General features: G+C 40.9%; 1 protein-coding gene across 5 annotated transcripts in view; it reads right to left on the bottom strand.

Annotated features, from left to right (window-relative positions):
• Positions 1 to 7,217, bottom strand: part of LOC112255190 (zinc finger E-box-binding homeobox 2) — a 74,661-nt gene extending 67,444 nt beyond the window's left edge. For 4 of the 5 annotated variants that reach the window (XM_042324102.1, XM_042324101.1, XM_042324103.1 and 1 more), the window contains exons 1-2: positions 6,967 to 7,217; positions 5,286 to 5,444 (exon numbers count right to left, since the gene is read on the bottom strand). In XM_042324102.1, coding sequence (XP_042180036.1) covers positions 5,286 to 5,358 — 73 coding nt within the window. In that variant the 5' untranslated portion in view covers positions 5,359 to 5,444; positions 6,967 to 7,217. The remainder of the gene's footprint in view (positions 1 to 5,285; positions 5,445 to 6,966) is intronic. The other variant, XM_042324104.1, reaches the window with a different exon arrangement.
• Positions 7,218 to 14,749: the final 7,532 nt, after the last annotated feature.

Here is a 14,749-nt window from a genome sequence, read left to right on the forward strand (position 1 = left end):
CTAGTGACATACAAAACACACATCCACAAGGAATCCCTACAATATCACGTGAGAATGCAATTTGACAAATAACAGTAGACATAAGCACTGCGTTGCGCCCCAATTCTTATTTCAAAATGGACAACAAAAAACACCCCCCCAAAAAAGTAATTGTGTAAAAACACACCTGCTCCTAGCTAGTATAGACTTCTGACTTTAGAATCTGATCCGTTTCAGACACCTTTTTTTTTTTTTTTTTTTTTTTTTTTTAAGTGTGAGAGTGAGTGTCCATGAATAGTACAGGCATGCCATCTCGTAACACTATCTGACTGTCAGGAGGGCCAGGCCTACCCCGGTAGAGTAGGAGCTATATTAGGCTAGTAACCAGGGGACACCCAACAAACAGCCACAAACACCTAAGTTATTTTGTTCACCACCCACCCTTCTGCCATTTTTTTTTTGTTTTTTTTTTGTTGCTATTGCTCTCCTTTCTTTCTTTCCCTTTTTCCCCCCCTTTTCATCTCGGCCTTTCTGATGCTGAATGCAAATGTAGCCTGCTGGCGGTGAAAGGGCTGAATTGTGATTAAGAAGAAGAAGAGCTCCTTTCTTTGTTCTCCCCTCGGGGGATGTTTACTGGGAGAGACACGGCGGATCAGATATGAAAGACATTCAGGTCAGCATTGATGTGAGCAAAAGTGAAACCATACCTAAGGCATTCCAAAGACCGTGGTGTCAGGGGTTCAGCTAACGGTGCCTCTGCTGTGTGTGTTCTCCCTGTTAGGCGGAAATATCTTCACAAGCCAGAGACTGAGAAAAAAATATATAGAACCCAAAACAAAATAAAAATGTTTTTTTTTTTTTTTTTTTTTAACAGACAAAATGTTTTGGGATAAAAGTTGCGTATTGGTGTCCGACTGAGGAGATGGTCATTATTGTTCTGTCAGATTCATAATCGTCTGATACTGGCATGAATCTGGTTCTTCACGACATGTGTTTGTGGCTGAACGTGATGTCAGGGAGATCTATGTCGTTTTGAATGAACTAAAACCTTTACTAAGTCGAAAGTCGCCCACACTAGGCGATGGAATGCATATGGAGCTTTTTTTAATATTCTGGAAGTTCTGAAATCTAACAGGAAGAGATCCAGAAAACACAAAAGTGTTCAGTGGTGCACGTCTGACTATAGTCGTTTTAGCAGAAGGATATATTAAGCTCATGATGACCCCCGTTTGATAAAAAAAAAGGCAAACATCAAACTACAGTGAAGCATCAACCAAACTGTATCTGCTTGAAAAGCGTGAAAAGGGCAACAAAGGTCTCTCGCGTAACGACATGCCAGAAATCAGGATCAGGATGTTGTTTTGGGAACAGTGCACACAAAAAACACACATCCTCAACATGCCGCATCTACCATTGCCAGACACCATCAGCCTATGAGTCTAAAGTAAATAATCTAATAATACCTCATCATATGACATATATGAAATAGCTTTTCTATAAAAAAAATTAAAAAACCTGGGTCTGTCTGGACACCTCATGCCTCACCACTGTCACTGCTGCCATGCGAACAGTGCAGGCCCCTGCCGAAGGGAGATTATTTCTTGCTGGCTCGTAATATCTGCAGTAATTATTTCACTTGCTTAAACAAAATAATCCTTCTCTAAACACTGATGCACCACGGCAACACCGCCCTTCCCATTTTTTTTGCCCGAATGAAAAAGCCATCAGAAAAGGTGACCGGCTATGGCTGCTTAGACAATTGCACCCTTGTGGGAATGGCAGCATGAATGGTACAGTGGACACCCCAGCACTATTGACGTTATAAAACATGTAAATGAAACACATTACGACTGACAATCAATTGTCCGTGAGCGCCAGCGAACCTGCCCTCCTTTTCCCTGTGACAGCAACAAAATAGTGCCTACCTTGGGAAGAGGAAAACATTTGTGAAAAGGGAAAGGGGGGGGTGTCTTGGTGGGGGAAGGAAAGGGAAGGGGAGCTTTTTCTCTTCGACTCGGGAGCAAATGCACCTTAAAAGCAAATGAATAATAGAGATGGACAAAATGTTTAGACTGGAAGGAATCTGCCATTGTTTGGGCTGAAGGCAGGGCTGAGGCTAAAGAATTAGTAGGACTCCTTTATATCTTTAGCGTGAATGCACACAGCCTTTTATAATCACATTCACAGCATTGTATTAAACTATTGGAGCCAGAGAGAGAGAGAGAGAGACAGAGAGAAAGCTGGAAAGTGTCACCCTTTAGTTTTGTACCTTTAATTATGTAATCAACATATCCTGGAGCATGGTAACATCTATGGAGAGGCTTTCTGTTGATTGAAAATGTATAGGTCTTTGCATTGTATTACAGGAAATGTCCGAGAAACAGACCTTTGGAATTGCTACCTTCACATTTGAAACGTCTCCTGAAAAAGTGGTAGCGTTTTTATGTACCAACTCATAAAATGGCACGCCCTGTACAGGCAAAACCACATAAGGCACACAACTCCAACATTACTCCGGAGTTGAACGTAAAACAAAGTAGATGAGCAGGAGATGCTGACCAGTACCACTGTCTGCCATTTCCTTAGTAAATGTCTCTTTACCCATACTGAGAGAGGAATAAAAGTGTGGAAACTGAAAGTATGCTGTGCAAAAGTACTACTTTCTAACAGTACTGATTTGACTAATCCAGTTAGAAGGGAAGAGGTTTGTGGAGTACTTTTCCAGCTGTACTTAGAAACACACAGCGAGGTAGAGACCCCGCAGCTGGGTCTGACTTGCAACACCTGGGAAGGCAGGCAGAGAGAAAAGTCCAACAAAACTACAGGGTTGCCAATATCACGTTGCACCGAACTGTGAGATTGACTTTACACTCTTTAACTCTGGATGTGATAAGCATGTATATGTGGGCCTATAGAATCACACGGCGTAGGTGTGTTATCAACAAACAGCAAAGCCAAATACACCATTTATGACTAGAGAACCATTATTGCCTACTATAATGTGACCAAATAACCTAATCTGAATAAATTCACCTGGAATTCCAGAGTCTCACTCTAAGATCAACATACTGGCTATAGAATTTAGCTATAATTGTGAATCGAAACGTTTAAATCCTACTCAAAATATTCTACAACTACAGATACATGTTTTCTGGGAAACACGACAAACTGCCATGCAGAGAAAAAAACAACATTTATTTCCATATCATAAATAAATCATTTACATCATCAATCTATCAATATTCAAAATATTTCAATTGATGGTCTATTTAAAAAAAAAAAAATGTTTACTGCGTTCAAGTAATCTCAGTATGTAGGCTATCGGTCTGATAAGGATCCTCATATATAGCTATATAGGGGTGCTATCTATCGGCCAGACACACAAGCTCAGCTCCTATGACTTCTCCCCATGCATCCAGGGGAGAAAATGAAATCAGCTCTGTCTGAATAGTTCAACCACAGCATTCCCAAAGGGAGAGAGCTATTGAAGGCATCCCATGACGAGAAAATGTAAAATGGGGGGGAGGGGGTGGGGTGGGGGGGGCAACTCCGGGACCACAATGGCATATTAAAAAAATATGATAGAATCTAGAATTTCGAAATTCGACTTGCTCAGTCAGCCTATAATATGTGCACGCTGCACACCACCTCGGCACTGAGGGGGAAGCGACTAAAATAACATGTTAATTATTTTTTTGCATTTGAGAGTGTGTGAGGTTGCTTGCTGCTGTTGCATGGCGGGAACTTGAAAGGATTTTTGTTTCTGACAAATGCAAATGTCAATCATCAGGTGTGTGTTTGTCAGAAAACACTTACTTGAATGGAGTGTTTTAAAGTAATCCAAACTTTTGTTTACTGGAACAGGTGGGAACTGGTGCTCAGAGGAAAGAACATTCTTATCTCCTAGAAACTACAGGGAAAAGGGGGAACCTACTTTCACTCCTATCTTTTGTTATTCAGAACAACAACAAGCTTGAAGCTACACTTGTAAGCATCAATGACTCTCCTTGTATTGATTGTGCAAAATCAATACACAACATTTAATAAGGAAAAGAGCCACATAAAGGGAGACATTTCACAAGTATGAGCAAAATTCAGACGCATTTGATAAGGCTACTTTGTACAACAACAGAGACTGAAAATCCCAGGGACAAAATAAAATGCAAAACATTCCCGTGTAAGAATATATCTCCGGACCCAGACATGTGGTGATGCTGGATTTACTTGTGCACGGGGTGTATTGTAGTCAACAGTCCACAAAAGGGAAAGGAACACACGTATATTCCCTCCGAAAAGCGATCCACGACATGGCTCAATAACTCCCAACATGTAACACAGTTCGGTGGGTGGACAAACAGTTGACAATAATAGAGTGACAAATGTATCCTTCGCCGCTATTTGCTCCACACAAAGCACTTCATATTGCTCATAATAAAATAAATGACACGAGACACACCACCGGTCAATATCACCATCTTAGCGCACATGCCATCTTATTTGGTTACAATAAATTAGTAAACTAAGCTATTGCAGCCTGTTCACTGCGAATTGTCCCCCCCATGTTCTGTTTCATATTCTTGTCAATTGCCAACGGTGTGGGACTCTAATCATTCCCTACTAAAAGGGGACTATGCTTCGAGAGAAAGTAGATAGACACTACAACAAATCATTTGGGTAAAACGCGAGAACTAAACATACCAATAACGTGTGGACATATAAAAATGAATTACATGAATGTCAGAATATACTCAGGGGTGTGAGAGTCTAAGCAATGCGTAACATAAGGAACAAACACTTGCTGAAATAAAATACTCAAACAACTAAATCTACAGGTACGTCAAGTACAGAACAGCAAATACAATTAGTCCTCATCTAACGGGTTTGTCTTGGTGGAAAATAAGGGACTTCGCGACTGAACCGTTATCTGGGCAGGGGGAACTTTCTGAAATTCCTCCCACTGCTACTCAGTCTTTTCGCACAACGATAAACTCTCAACTTATTACAACTTCCATCAAATCGTCTCTGTAAAAATGACGAAATGAGCGAACACGTTGTGCTCCTAATTTCACAACGAAGGATAGACAGTCCCGCCTGTGTACACAGCACAATACTGACACATTACGCATTATTTCCCAGTTAGAAGTGTCCCTTTATTTCCTATGAGACGAGAGCAGAACAGAACACGCATTTGGCTATTCGTAGGCAGCCCCTCTGAACTACAGTCAACAGTGACAACATTACAACTCTAGATCCACAACAAACATATTTCGCAAATGACAGTTTGTTATTTTCCTGTCTTTTCTTACCGTTTTTCCTTCTTGGATTGGCTTGTTTTCGCCTCTTACACCTGGGGCCATCCGCCATGATCTCGTGCTTCATTGATAAGAGTGGATCAGATGGCAGCTCGCATGGACTCGACTCCTTGAATCAGCAGCAGCAGCAGCAGCGGCACGCAGGCTCAATATCTAACAACCAAACACAGGCAGCAACAATGTGGGTACACTGGACCGACTGGGAGTATATATTTAAATATCAGGCGCCAAATGAAACAGAAAATAATAGAAAACCCAACTGATATACAAAACGTTTATTTTATACCCATGCTAAAGTACGATAAGGGGTCGATCAATGTATTGTTGATCTGTATAATGCCAGTGATCGGGATGATGATAAGTGGAAGTGAACATTGACGACGGGGAAGGAGAGGATGCAGAGAAAGGGGGAGACAGGGAGATAGATACACCTTCAGCATGAGGAATAATTCACACGGACTGGCCCTGCTGGGTTAAGCATGCGTTTTTACATTGTGTTAATTTAAATAAGAAAAGTTTGATAATTTCTCATTTTTATTCTTTTGTGCTGTTTCCATTTTATGTTCTGCTTCGATATATATATATATATATATAAAATAATAACTCGTACATCGCAAACAGCAGGCCTACATTGATTTATCCGGGTTCATGTTTTTTTAACCTACATTTTTTAAATTGAGAGTAACCGATATTGATGATGACACAATGTTAAAGTTGTGAGTTCAACGTTAGGCTTTGTGTCAAATGTAAATATCAGAAAGGCACAAAAAAGAACAGTTTCAATCCGCCAGGCAATATATCACTTACAACACAAGACAATACAAAATAAAGATGATACAAAAAGCTGTGTTGTGAAATACGTAGATCCTAAATGCCTAAATGTAAAAGAACTCCACCATTAATTTACGAACATTACAAAATGTGTTAATTTAAGATTCATTTTAGATTGCATGCGTATTTTTTAGGCCTATCATGCTGAAAAACGTACATAAATAAATAAGTAAAAACAGACAAAACATGAAAACATTCATGATTTCAATGGATTAATCGAGCAAAAATTAGTGGGTTAATTTCTGCCATTGGATTGTAAATTGCTATGGGGAACGACCCACGACAGGGAAGAACAAATAAACAACAACAAAAAACTTACAAATACCACAAAATGATGTGTCAACAAAAATACAATAATCCAGACAGGATATGAAACAGATTATAGCTATCTGAACAAAATAATGTAAATGACGTTGATATGATAAGCGAATATTTACCCTATTGTGAGACAGACAACTTCTACTCTACGAAACCAAAGGATACAGAAAGACACTAACAAAAACGAGTTGGACACAAAAGGGTACATGCATGGCTCGGTGAAACTGAATCCAAAACTGAAGAAGAACGAGCTTATTATTATTTTTTTCCTCGTGGTTTTTCGGCTTGAAGAGTAGGCTTTTCAGCAAATTCTACAAAACTGCATCTTCTCTGATGAAACGCACTGCAAGCCTAGATACTTAAAGCGCACCGCTCCCTCATCCACCTGTGCAGGTAGAGAAAGTTTAACGTGAACGCAATGCTATAGCACCAAAGCCCTTACAAACGCTCTAAGTCGCAATCTCTAAAACTATAAATGACCCATTGTATAAAGGTTATTAGTCGAGGTAAAGAAATGGACACATACCTGATTTCCTATAGTAGTATCTTTTCGGTTGACTTCGGTTGTAGTGATAACACGAGACTGCAGCGGTAAGCAATTGTGGAGAGAAATGTGCAGGGATCCTTGCAATGATAATAAAGCCTTAGAAATAGTGGTTCGAGAAGGACCGTTATTCCTGCTAGGGCAGGTTAGGACTGATCTCTTTCAGACACTCCAGGAAACAAACCTGGGGACGGACTGACGTGTTACGCCTCTTCTAATGACATTGTTTCTTTCTCTTTTCTGTAATACAGTGGAGAGGAGAGAACCAACCCTGGGACACGCGCCACCTATCGTCACCGGAGGGGATAATTGAGAAGGACCAAACGTGAGCATCTTTTGCTAAACGTAATACGTTTTTTTTTCTCTCTCTCTCCCAGGCTGTTTGATCCGAGTGAAATGAACTGTGACTGTCGGACTATGACTACCATGTATAGCAGCCGAAGAAGAAAGAATATTATCCAGAAGAAGAAAAGTTGGAACACTCTTATTCAACCGACATGACCACAACTGGAAAGGGGGAAAACGGACCAAAATGATAGCGTTGGAAGTTTGTCTGACTCTCCAACACAGTCTCACACATACCAGGGATGAAAATATAAGGTTTGCGGAGTGTTAAGGAAGTGAGCATCAGCGGTTTGGGTTGTTAATGTTTTATGTTTGTAAACGTTTATTTATTTGCCTCCCTCTATGGACGTGCGTTTATTTTTACTATCGCAATAACCACTATGAGTGGAGCATGTATAACGGCGCATGCCCCGTGCACCTACAAGAGCGAAAGAGATGTGTATATTGAGGTGCTTCTCGCACGTGCCAGGTGCAGTCAGGTGCGTACAGGTACTTTCGTTGAAGTTTTCTCGGTGTGTTTTAAACAAAGTCCATGTGAACTCATCTCTCTGACCAGGTTTGAAAGACGTCAAGTGTATACTTCATTCATTTTTTTTTCACAGGTGTTATTCAAGGTTATATCGACGAATATATTTCACTCTATTGCAACTATACGACATGGCTATTACTCCAATTCATGTTTCTCTATTTGATTAATTAATTAATTTCCTGGTGATGCTGCTGCTTCAATGTATGTCTCTCTCTCTCGCTGTAAATGGAGAGGAAGGCTCCACCTTTGCAACGCTGTGATTGGTTATGTAAATAAAGTATTATATTTGCTGTCCTGTCCTATGCAGTCATCAACTGTATGGATAATTAAATCATCAATCAAGATGCTCGACTGTTTGATGCCTTTGTCCGAAGCCAATCAAATTCCAGAGAGCTCGGAAGCACAGCTCGAGAGGAAAAGGTGCTCAGCATCTGGCATTAAATGTTCCAAAAGACGGTCGATATAGACAACACAGCTGAAAATAGATTGCTATTAGAGTATTTTTCAATATTTTTTATCTGCAATTAATTTGAATGAATTATATATAATTGTAGTAATTATAATTCTGATTATTATAAACCATATGAATATAATGTTGTGTTTGTAATATTATTATTATTATGTTAATTATTACATGTACAGTATTGTATTTATTTACAGCCTACGACTCTATTTATATTGCATTGTTATATTTTCATTAGCTAGTTATGTACAAAATAACTTTGTTGTCATTTATGCAGCTGTTATTGGTCACAGCCAGGTGATAGAGCGTTACAGACTTGAAGAAGGGGACCCGCTTTACTGCAGCTGGTAGGCAGGCTACTCCCAACTCAAGTTTTGCAGCTCCACGGAGTTATCTGCTTTGTGTGAGGTTAATGTTATGTACAGCGTGTGTGAGAGATGAAGACTGGTGTAGGCGTGTGATTCGCTTCCGAATTTGACAGAAAATAATAGCCTACAATTGCATGCCAGATAAAGACGCAAAGTCATTCATTTTAAGTGCGCACTGAATGTATGTCAAGCAAGTGCAGGGTCTCTGTTTGACTTGCCAAATCCCACTGTGCTGCCGTGGAGCGGTGTCCCCTGCTCATTCATCCCCTCGCGCTCTGAGTGACACCGCTCCCTGCTTTCAGCTTGAATATTTTATACAAACATATACAGCGTGAAAGGGGATTACTGACGATGGTTGACCTATAGGGGGACTTTAGGGTTAATGAATCTGTTCATTTAATCGAGAGGAAACACAACACACTCTTGTGGCTCTAGAAAGCAAGTGTCTTTATTTGCACGTGCCATGTTTGCTGGTATGAATATCAATGCAGCATATATATGCCTTTTGTCAGTTTTATCATTACCTATGTATTTATCAAGGACTCAAATAGGACTGTTTCATGAAGCAGTAAATGCATATAGGCTATGTCAATTTCAACTAGGTTGACATTTAAATGAGCATGTTGTCCGACAACAACAAAACCTGTATGGCTTATATCCTATGCTCCACAGAAGCAGTGTTGGCCAATGGTTTATAACATAGTGTTGCAGTACGGAATGCACAGTGGAATCAGTAATGATCCTGGTATTTAACCTGCTAGTTGATCAACCGGTCAACTGGTTTACGCACCTGTCAGGTGTAAGGGGTCCAGCGTTAAAACACTGTGCATTTGTGTTTTTAAACAAAGCGAGGATGACGAAATATGTAAAAGTCATTACTGACCGTTTAGGGTCCCGAAATCACCCTCATCAGGTGGAACATACATATATATATTTTTTGAATGACACTTTGAATGCAGAGGACAGGCAGGTGTCTCCGTTCAGTTCACAGACTCCACTGCTGAAGCACACTACTGTTCATGATTATATCAGGCACCAGATTTGACTTCCCACGGGCTACAGCAGTGTCATAAAGCGTAGTGAGTGTTTTCTTTGTGCACTAATACGCTGTTTTGTCTGACCACAACGCGTTGGCAGGAGAACTCGGCAGGTACAAGTACAGCAGCTACACACATCATAGTCCGTTGTGCGATCACAAACCAGCCACAAAACGATTCTATTTTCCCAAAGATATATCATTTCTGTTGTCCTCCCCACACAGTCCCATGGAAACACACATATCTTTGGATTCCAACTCCCTGCAGGACTGCTGTTCTGTGCTGAGAAAGGAGCGGCGATCGAGATGGAATTGCTCCCTGGAAACGTTACATCTACGCTACAACTTAGGAGGAGGAGGAGGATGAGGGGGAGGGAGAGGAGGAGAATGCACAGGTGGTGGTGGGGAAAGAATCAAATGGAGTGGAATCCCCAAACTAAATAAGAGAGCGAGGGGTGAGGGGGATGAGTGGAGGAGGAGGAGAACAGGACTATGTCATTTCCTGTACATGAGAACATACCCCAAAGCTGCTCTACATTTCACTGTTTTAATGTCTCCCCCTGAATAATTTCACATACCACAAGTACGGTATATGATACATTATGTTAAGTAAGATTTATGTTGAAGATAATTCAATGTCTCACACCAGGTATGACTGCCTTTATGACTACTTATATCCTATACACCCGCTGACAGCTCCTTACAGCGATGGTGAGTATAAAGTATGTCCGAGGCCCTAAACATGCAGTTGACAGCTTTCTAAAGGTGTTCGGTATACAATACAATGGGCCTAAATACACTACAATGACGACAACAACATTGACTGTAGATCTCTCTATGGGACCCGTTCTGTGATGTGCTGATCCCACTACTGTAAATAGCTGTAGATATAATGTCATTTTAAACTCCGCCGTTGCTCGCAGTGTACAGAGTGAAGAACATGAGCGATTGATGGACAATTGGAGAACAGAGGTGACCGTGTGTGTTTGTGTGATCTTAGAGGAGAAGTCTCAAACACGCAACATGAATTTGGTTTACATTCGCTACAGGCCTTACAGGCAAACGAGCACTTCTCCTTTGCTTGTGCTTTTCTCAAAAACACTTCAGATGTTTCTCAGTGTATATAAAAGAAAGTGAAAGAGAGGAGAGAGAGAGAGAGAGAGAGAGAGAGAGAGAGAGAGAGAGACAGAGAGAGAGAGACAGAGAGAGAGACAGAGAGACAGAGAGAGAGATCACAAAGTAACAGAACAGATTGCTTAGAAACAAAAATCTTACGTCAGAAACGTATTGATTTTTCTTCTGTTGGTTGCTCTTGTTAAAATCAACAGAGTAAGTGCATGGTGATTGAGACTGCGAACGAAAACTTATTCAGTTGCGCAGCTCAATAAGACACAGATCAGATGTTCTGCTTTACTTTGTATCTTTCCTGTGGAAAGAGGTCAGGTCCCCAGTGGCCAGAAAAGTAACAGATTGGTGGAGGGAGGCTATGAGGGACTCAGAAAGACCAGCATTTCTGTGTTAATATTTTGATTGTCCCTCTTTGTGAAGCATATATACCAAGAAGGGATAGAAACATAAAACACAGTCAATTCATGTTTGGCATGGACAAGAGTTAGTCCTCTTTTACCTAAAGGTAAGCTGTTCAGGAAAACAGGAAACGTATTTCAGTCTCGACTCTAAAGATGACTTGTCTCTCCCTGGAATTAATAAATGAGGGTGACTATGATGCGTTATTGATAAAACATTTGAATAATTGTTGTATCTCTAATCTCCACCTACATTTGCATATCAGCCTTTTTTTATGTCTGCTTCCATATATGACGCAAGCTACTTCCTCTTAGGACATAGAAATACAATTAATATAACTGACTTATATCCTCAAACCAAACCATGTCTACCCTCTCTCTCTGTCCCTCTCTCTGTCCCTCTCTCTCTCTCTCTCTCTCTCTCTGTCTCAGCAATCTCTCAGCAATTCCAATACAGTGTGTTCATGTACACTAACCTGGTCCACTGCAAGGGTAATATGTCATGGAGAAAAAGCCAATAAACTCAATTTGACGAGGCTGAAGTAACAATGCAGAAAATGACATGTAATTCTCCCCACCCTCCCAACTACCAGACACTGTTTATTTAATGGAATTATGGTAGGACAATTATCAGGTTCAGTCCTCCTAAGAGAGAGAGAGAGGGGGGGGGGGTTACTTGACTCTTTAAATGACCAGGACGTAAAATAATAGAGCATACTTTAGTCATTGTGAGTTGTAACACTGTCTATCTTAACATTGTTTGTGATTTATTTTCATCCTCAGAGAAGTAATAATCAACGTGAAGCTGCTTGTCACTGTAAGGTAGGTAAAAGAGGACTAACTGTTTTATTTTCTTATTTACAATGACAATGGCGTTCCCCGGCCAAACCCTCACGACGCTGTGCCAATTGTTCACCAGCCTTTGGAACTTCTGATCACGGTCAGTTGTGATACAGCCAGAGATTGAACCAGGGTGCGTAAGGACATCTCTCTGCCCTATGATGCAGTGCCTTGGACCTCGGCGCCACTCGGGAGCCCTGCAGCTAACAGGTGTACCCGCAGTGGTTTCTCCTACGCTGGCACACTGAAACAGTTTTCGGCAAATAGAGGTGTCGATATAGTCTTGTTGCACTCTCGTCAAGAAAAAAAAAAGACAATTGCTATTACAATACTCTGTCAAATACATACTGTACCAATAGGTGAGTCAAGCTTGTTGTCAGATGTAACTGTCCTGTGTACGGAGCACGTCAATACAGGAGCACTGTCAAATATCAAGGTTTTGGAACTATGAACAAATGACTATTGTGATGTGATAATTTCCCCTCTCTCTCTCTCTGTACAGTGGTGGTCTGGTGCCCTCTCTCTCTCTCTCTCTCTCTCTCTCTCTCTCTCTCTCTCTCTCTCTCTCTCTCTCTCTGTAAAGCGGTGGTCTGGTGCCCTCTCCCTCTCACCTCTCACTGCAGTCTTTTTGGCACTTCCATAAATGGAGAGAAATTGAAGGGAGTTGGTTCCTCCTTTGATCCTGGTGCTTGTTGTCAAAGCGCCTGGGATTGAAGAGACTGTTGGCCACAATTGACTGCGACAATTAGGAGATGATCAGAGCCCTGGAGTGGAGCACTTAAAGGGTAATTTACATGTCAGTTTGTTGAATAATAAAAAAATATCTAAAAAAAGAAGAGGGCCGAAAAAAGATATTCAGCTCAGATTTTTTCTTTTATTTATTTTTTCTTCTATGCCCGCCTTGTAAACTGTAATTTGTCCTCTTGCTAAGGAAAAACCTGGCAGAGGAGCTGGATTCTCATTACCATTTGAAAAGAAGCAATCATGGGGCCACTGCTGAGCCTATTGTCCAGTGAAAATGCTGATTTGCAGGCAGTGAGTGAAGGGAAACCTTCTGCTGAGGTTACTCCTATAGTAGCCTCCTAATGGTCTCTTCTCTCTTCTTCTGAGGTTTCTACTGCCTGTCCCATTATTGGGCTGTTTTATAGCTCGGAGAAGACAGTGGACTCTAGGCAACCTCCTGGTCACTGAATAACCAGAGAGGAGGGACAGCGGGACGGTGGGATAGAGGGAGGGAGGAAAAGGGGAGGGTGGTGGTGGTGGTGTAAAGCTAACAGCAGGTTGATAGGATAATACCCGTCATCTGTTGCCAAGGATCATTCCTATTGCACCTTGCGCCTGGTCGCTCCCTTTACTTCATTTCTCCTGACTGCCATGTCAAGTCCGCTACCGCTGTTTTGTCTGTTCGTCTGACTGGGGTTGTAACACTCAGTGGGACAATACATCGACTAGGGAGAGAAGGTGGAAGGTCTTCGAGGTGTTTTTGTCCGGCCAGGTCTCCCTGTTTGAATAATCTCTCCCACAATAATCTAACTCCCCTCTTTTTTCTACTGTTAATTAATTCATCCAGATTTTCTTCTTCCCTGTCAACCTATAAACACATCCCTAATCTAAATATGTCCAATGGCCTTAGAAGTGTAAATGAGTCAAATGAGTAACAGAATCTATACTGAAAAAAATATAGAAATAGAAATTATAAGCCAACATTGAACAATTTCATTGATTTTACTGCGTTACAGTTTATATGAGAAAATCAGTCAATTGAAAAAAAATAATTAGGCCCTAATCTATGGATTTCACATGACTGGGAATACAGATATGCATCTGTTGGTCACAGATACCCCCCCCAAAATGGGCTAATGCTCACCCACACAACGCCATACTCATCGTCTGCGATTGTGAGGCCGGTTGGACGAACTGACAAAATCTCTAAAACGACGTTGGAAGCGGTTTATGGTAGAGAAATGAACATTCAATTCTCTGGCAACAGCTCTGGTGGACATTCCTTGAGACATCTGTGGCATTGTGTTGTATGACAAAACTGCACATTTTAGAGTGGTCTTTTATTGTCCCCAGCACATGGTGCACCCGTGTAATGATCATGCTGTTTAATCAGGTTCTTGATATGCCACACCTGTCAGATGGATGGATTATCTTGGTAAACTAATTTGTGCACAACATGTGAGAGAAAAAGCTTTTTTGTGCGTAAGGAAGATTTTGGGGATCTTTTTTTTTCAGCTCATGAAACATGGGACCAATACTTTACGTGTCGCGTTTATATTTTTGTTCAGTGTAGTTTACTAATCCCAGGAAAATCAGATTGATTAATCTCTCTGCTCTGGAAATTAAACCCAGCTGAATTAGGAATATAGAGACAGGTTGAGGTGGGATTACAGATGACAGATTTCCCCAGATTGGGAATATATGCTCAGTCATTTCCGTTCACACTCAAACAACCATACTGTATGGATCTACACAAACAGACACAATAATAAAGACATGCATGAATAAAATATCACAATTTGCAATGCATTTATTCCTGAAACACCACAATTTGTGTTTAAGTGTTTAAACTCTTAAATCCTCACCACTTAATTATGTTGTCAGTAATGGACTGGCTATGTATAATGCTCTATTCCAAACAGGCAAGATGGTATT

Source organism: Oncorhynchus tshawytscha, linkage group LG07, assembly GCF_018296145.1.
Source record: "Oncorhynchus tshawytscha isolate Ot180627B linkage group LG07, Otsh_v2.0, whole genome shotgun sequence".
Lineage (NCBI taxonomy): Eukaryota > Metazoa > Chordata > Actinopteri > Salmoniformes > Salmonidae > Oncorhynchus > Oncorhynchus tshawytscha.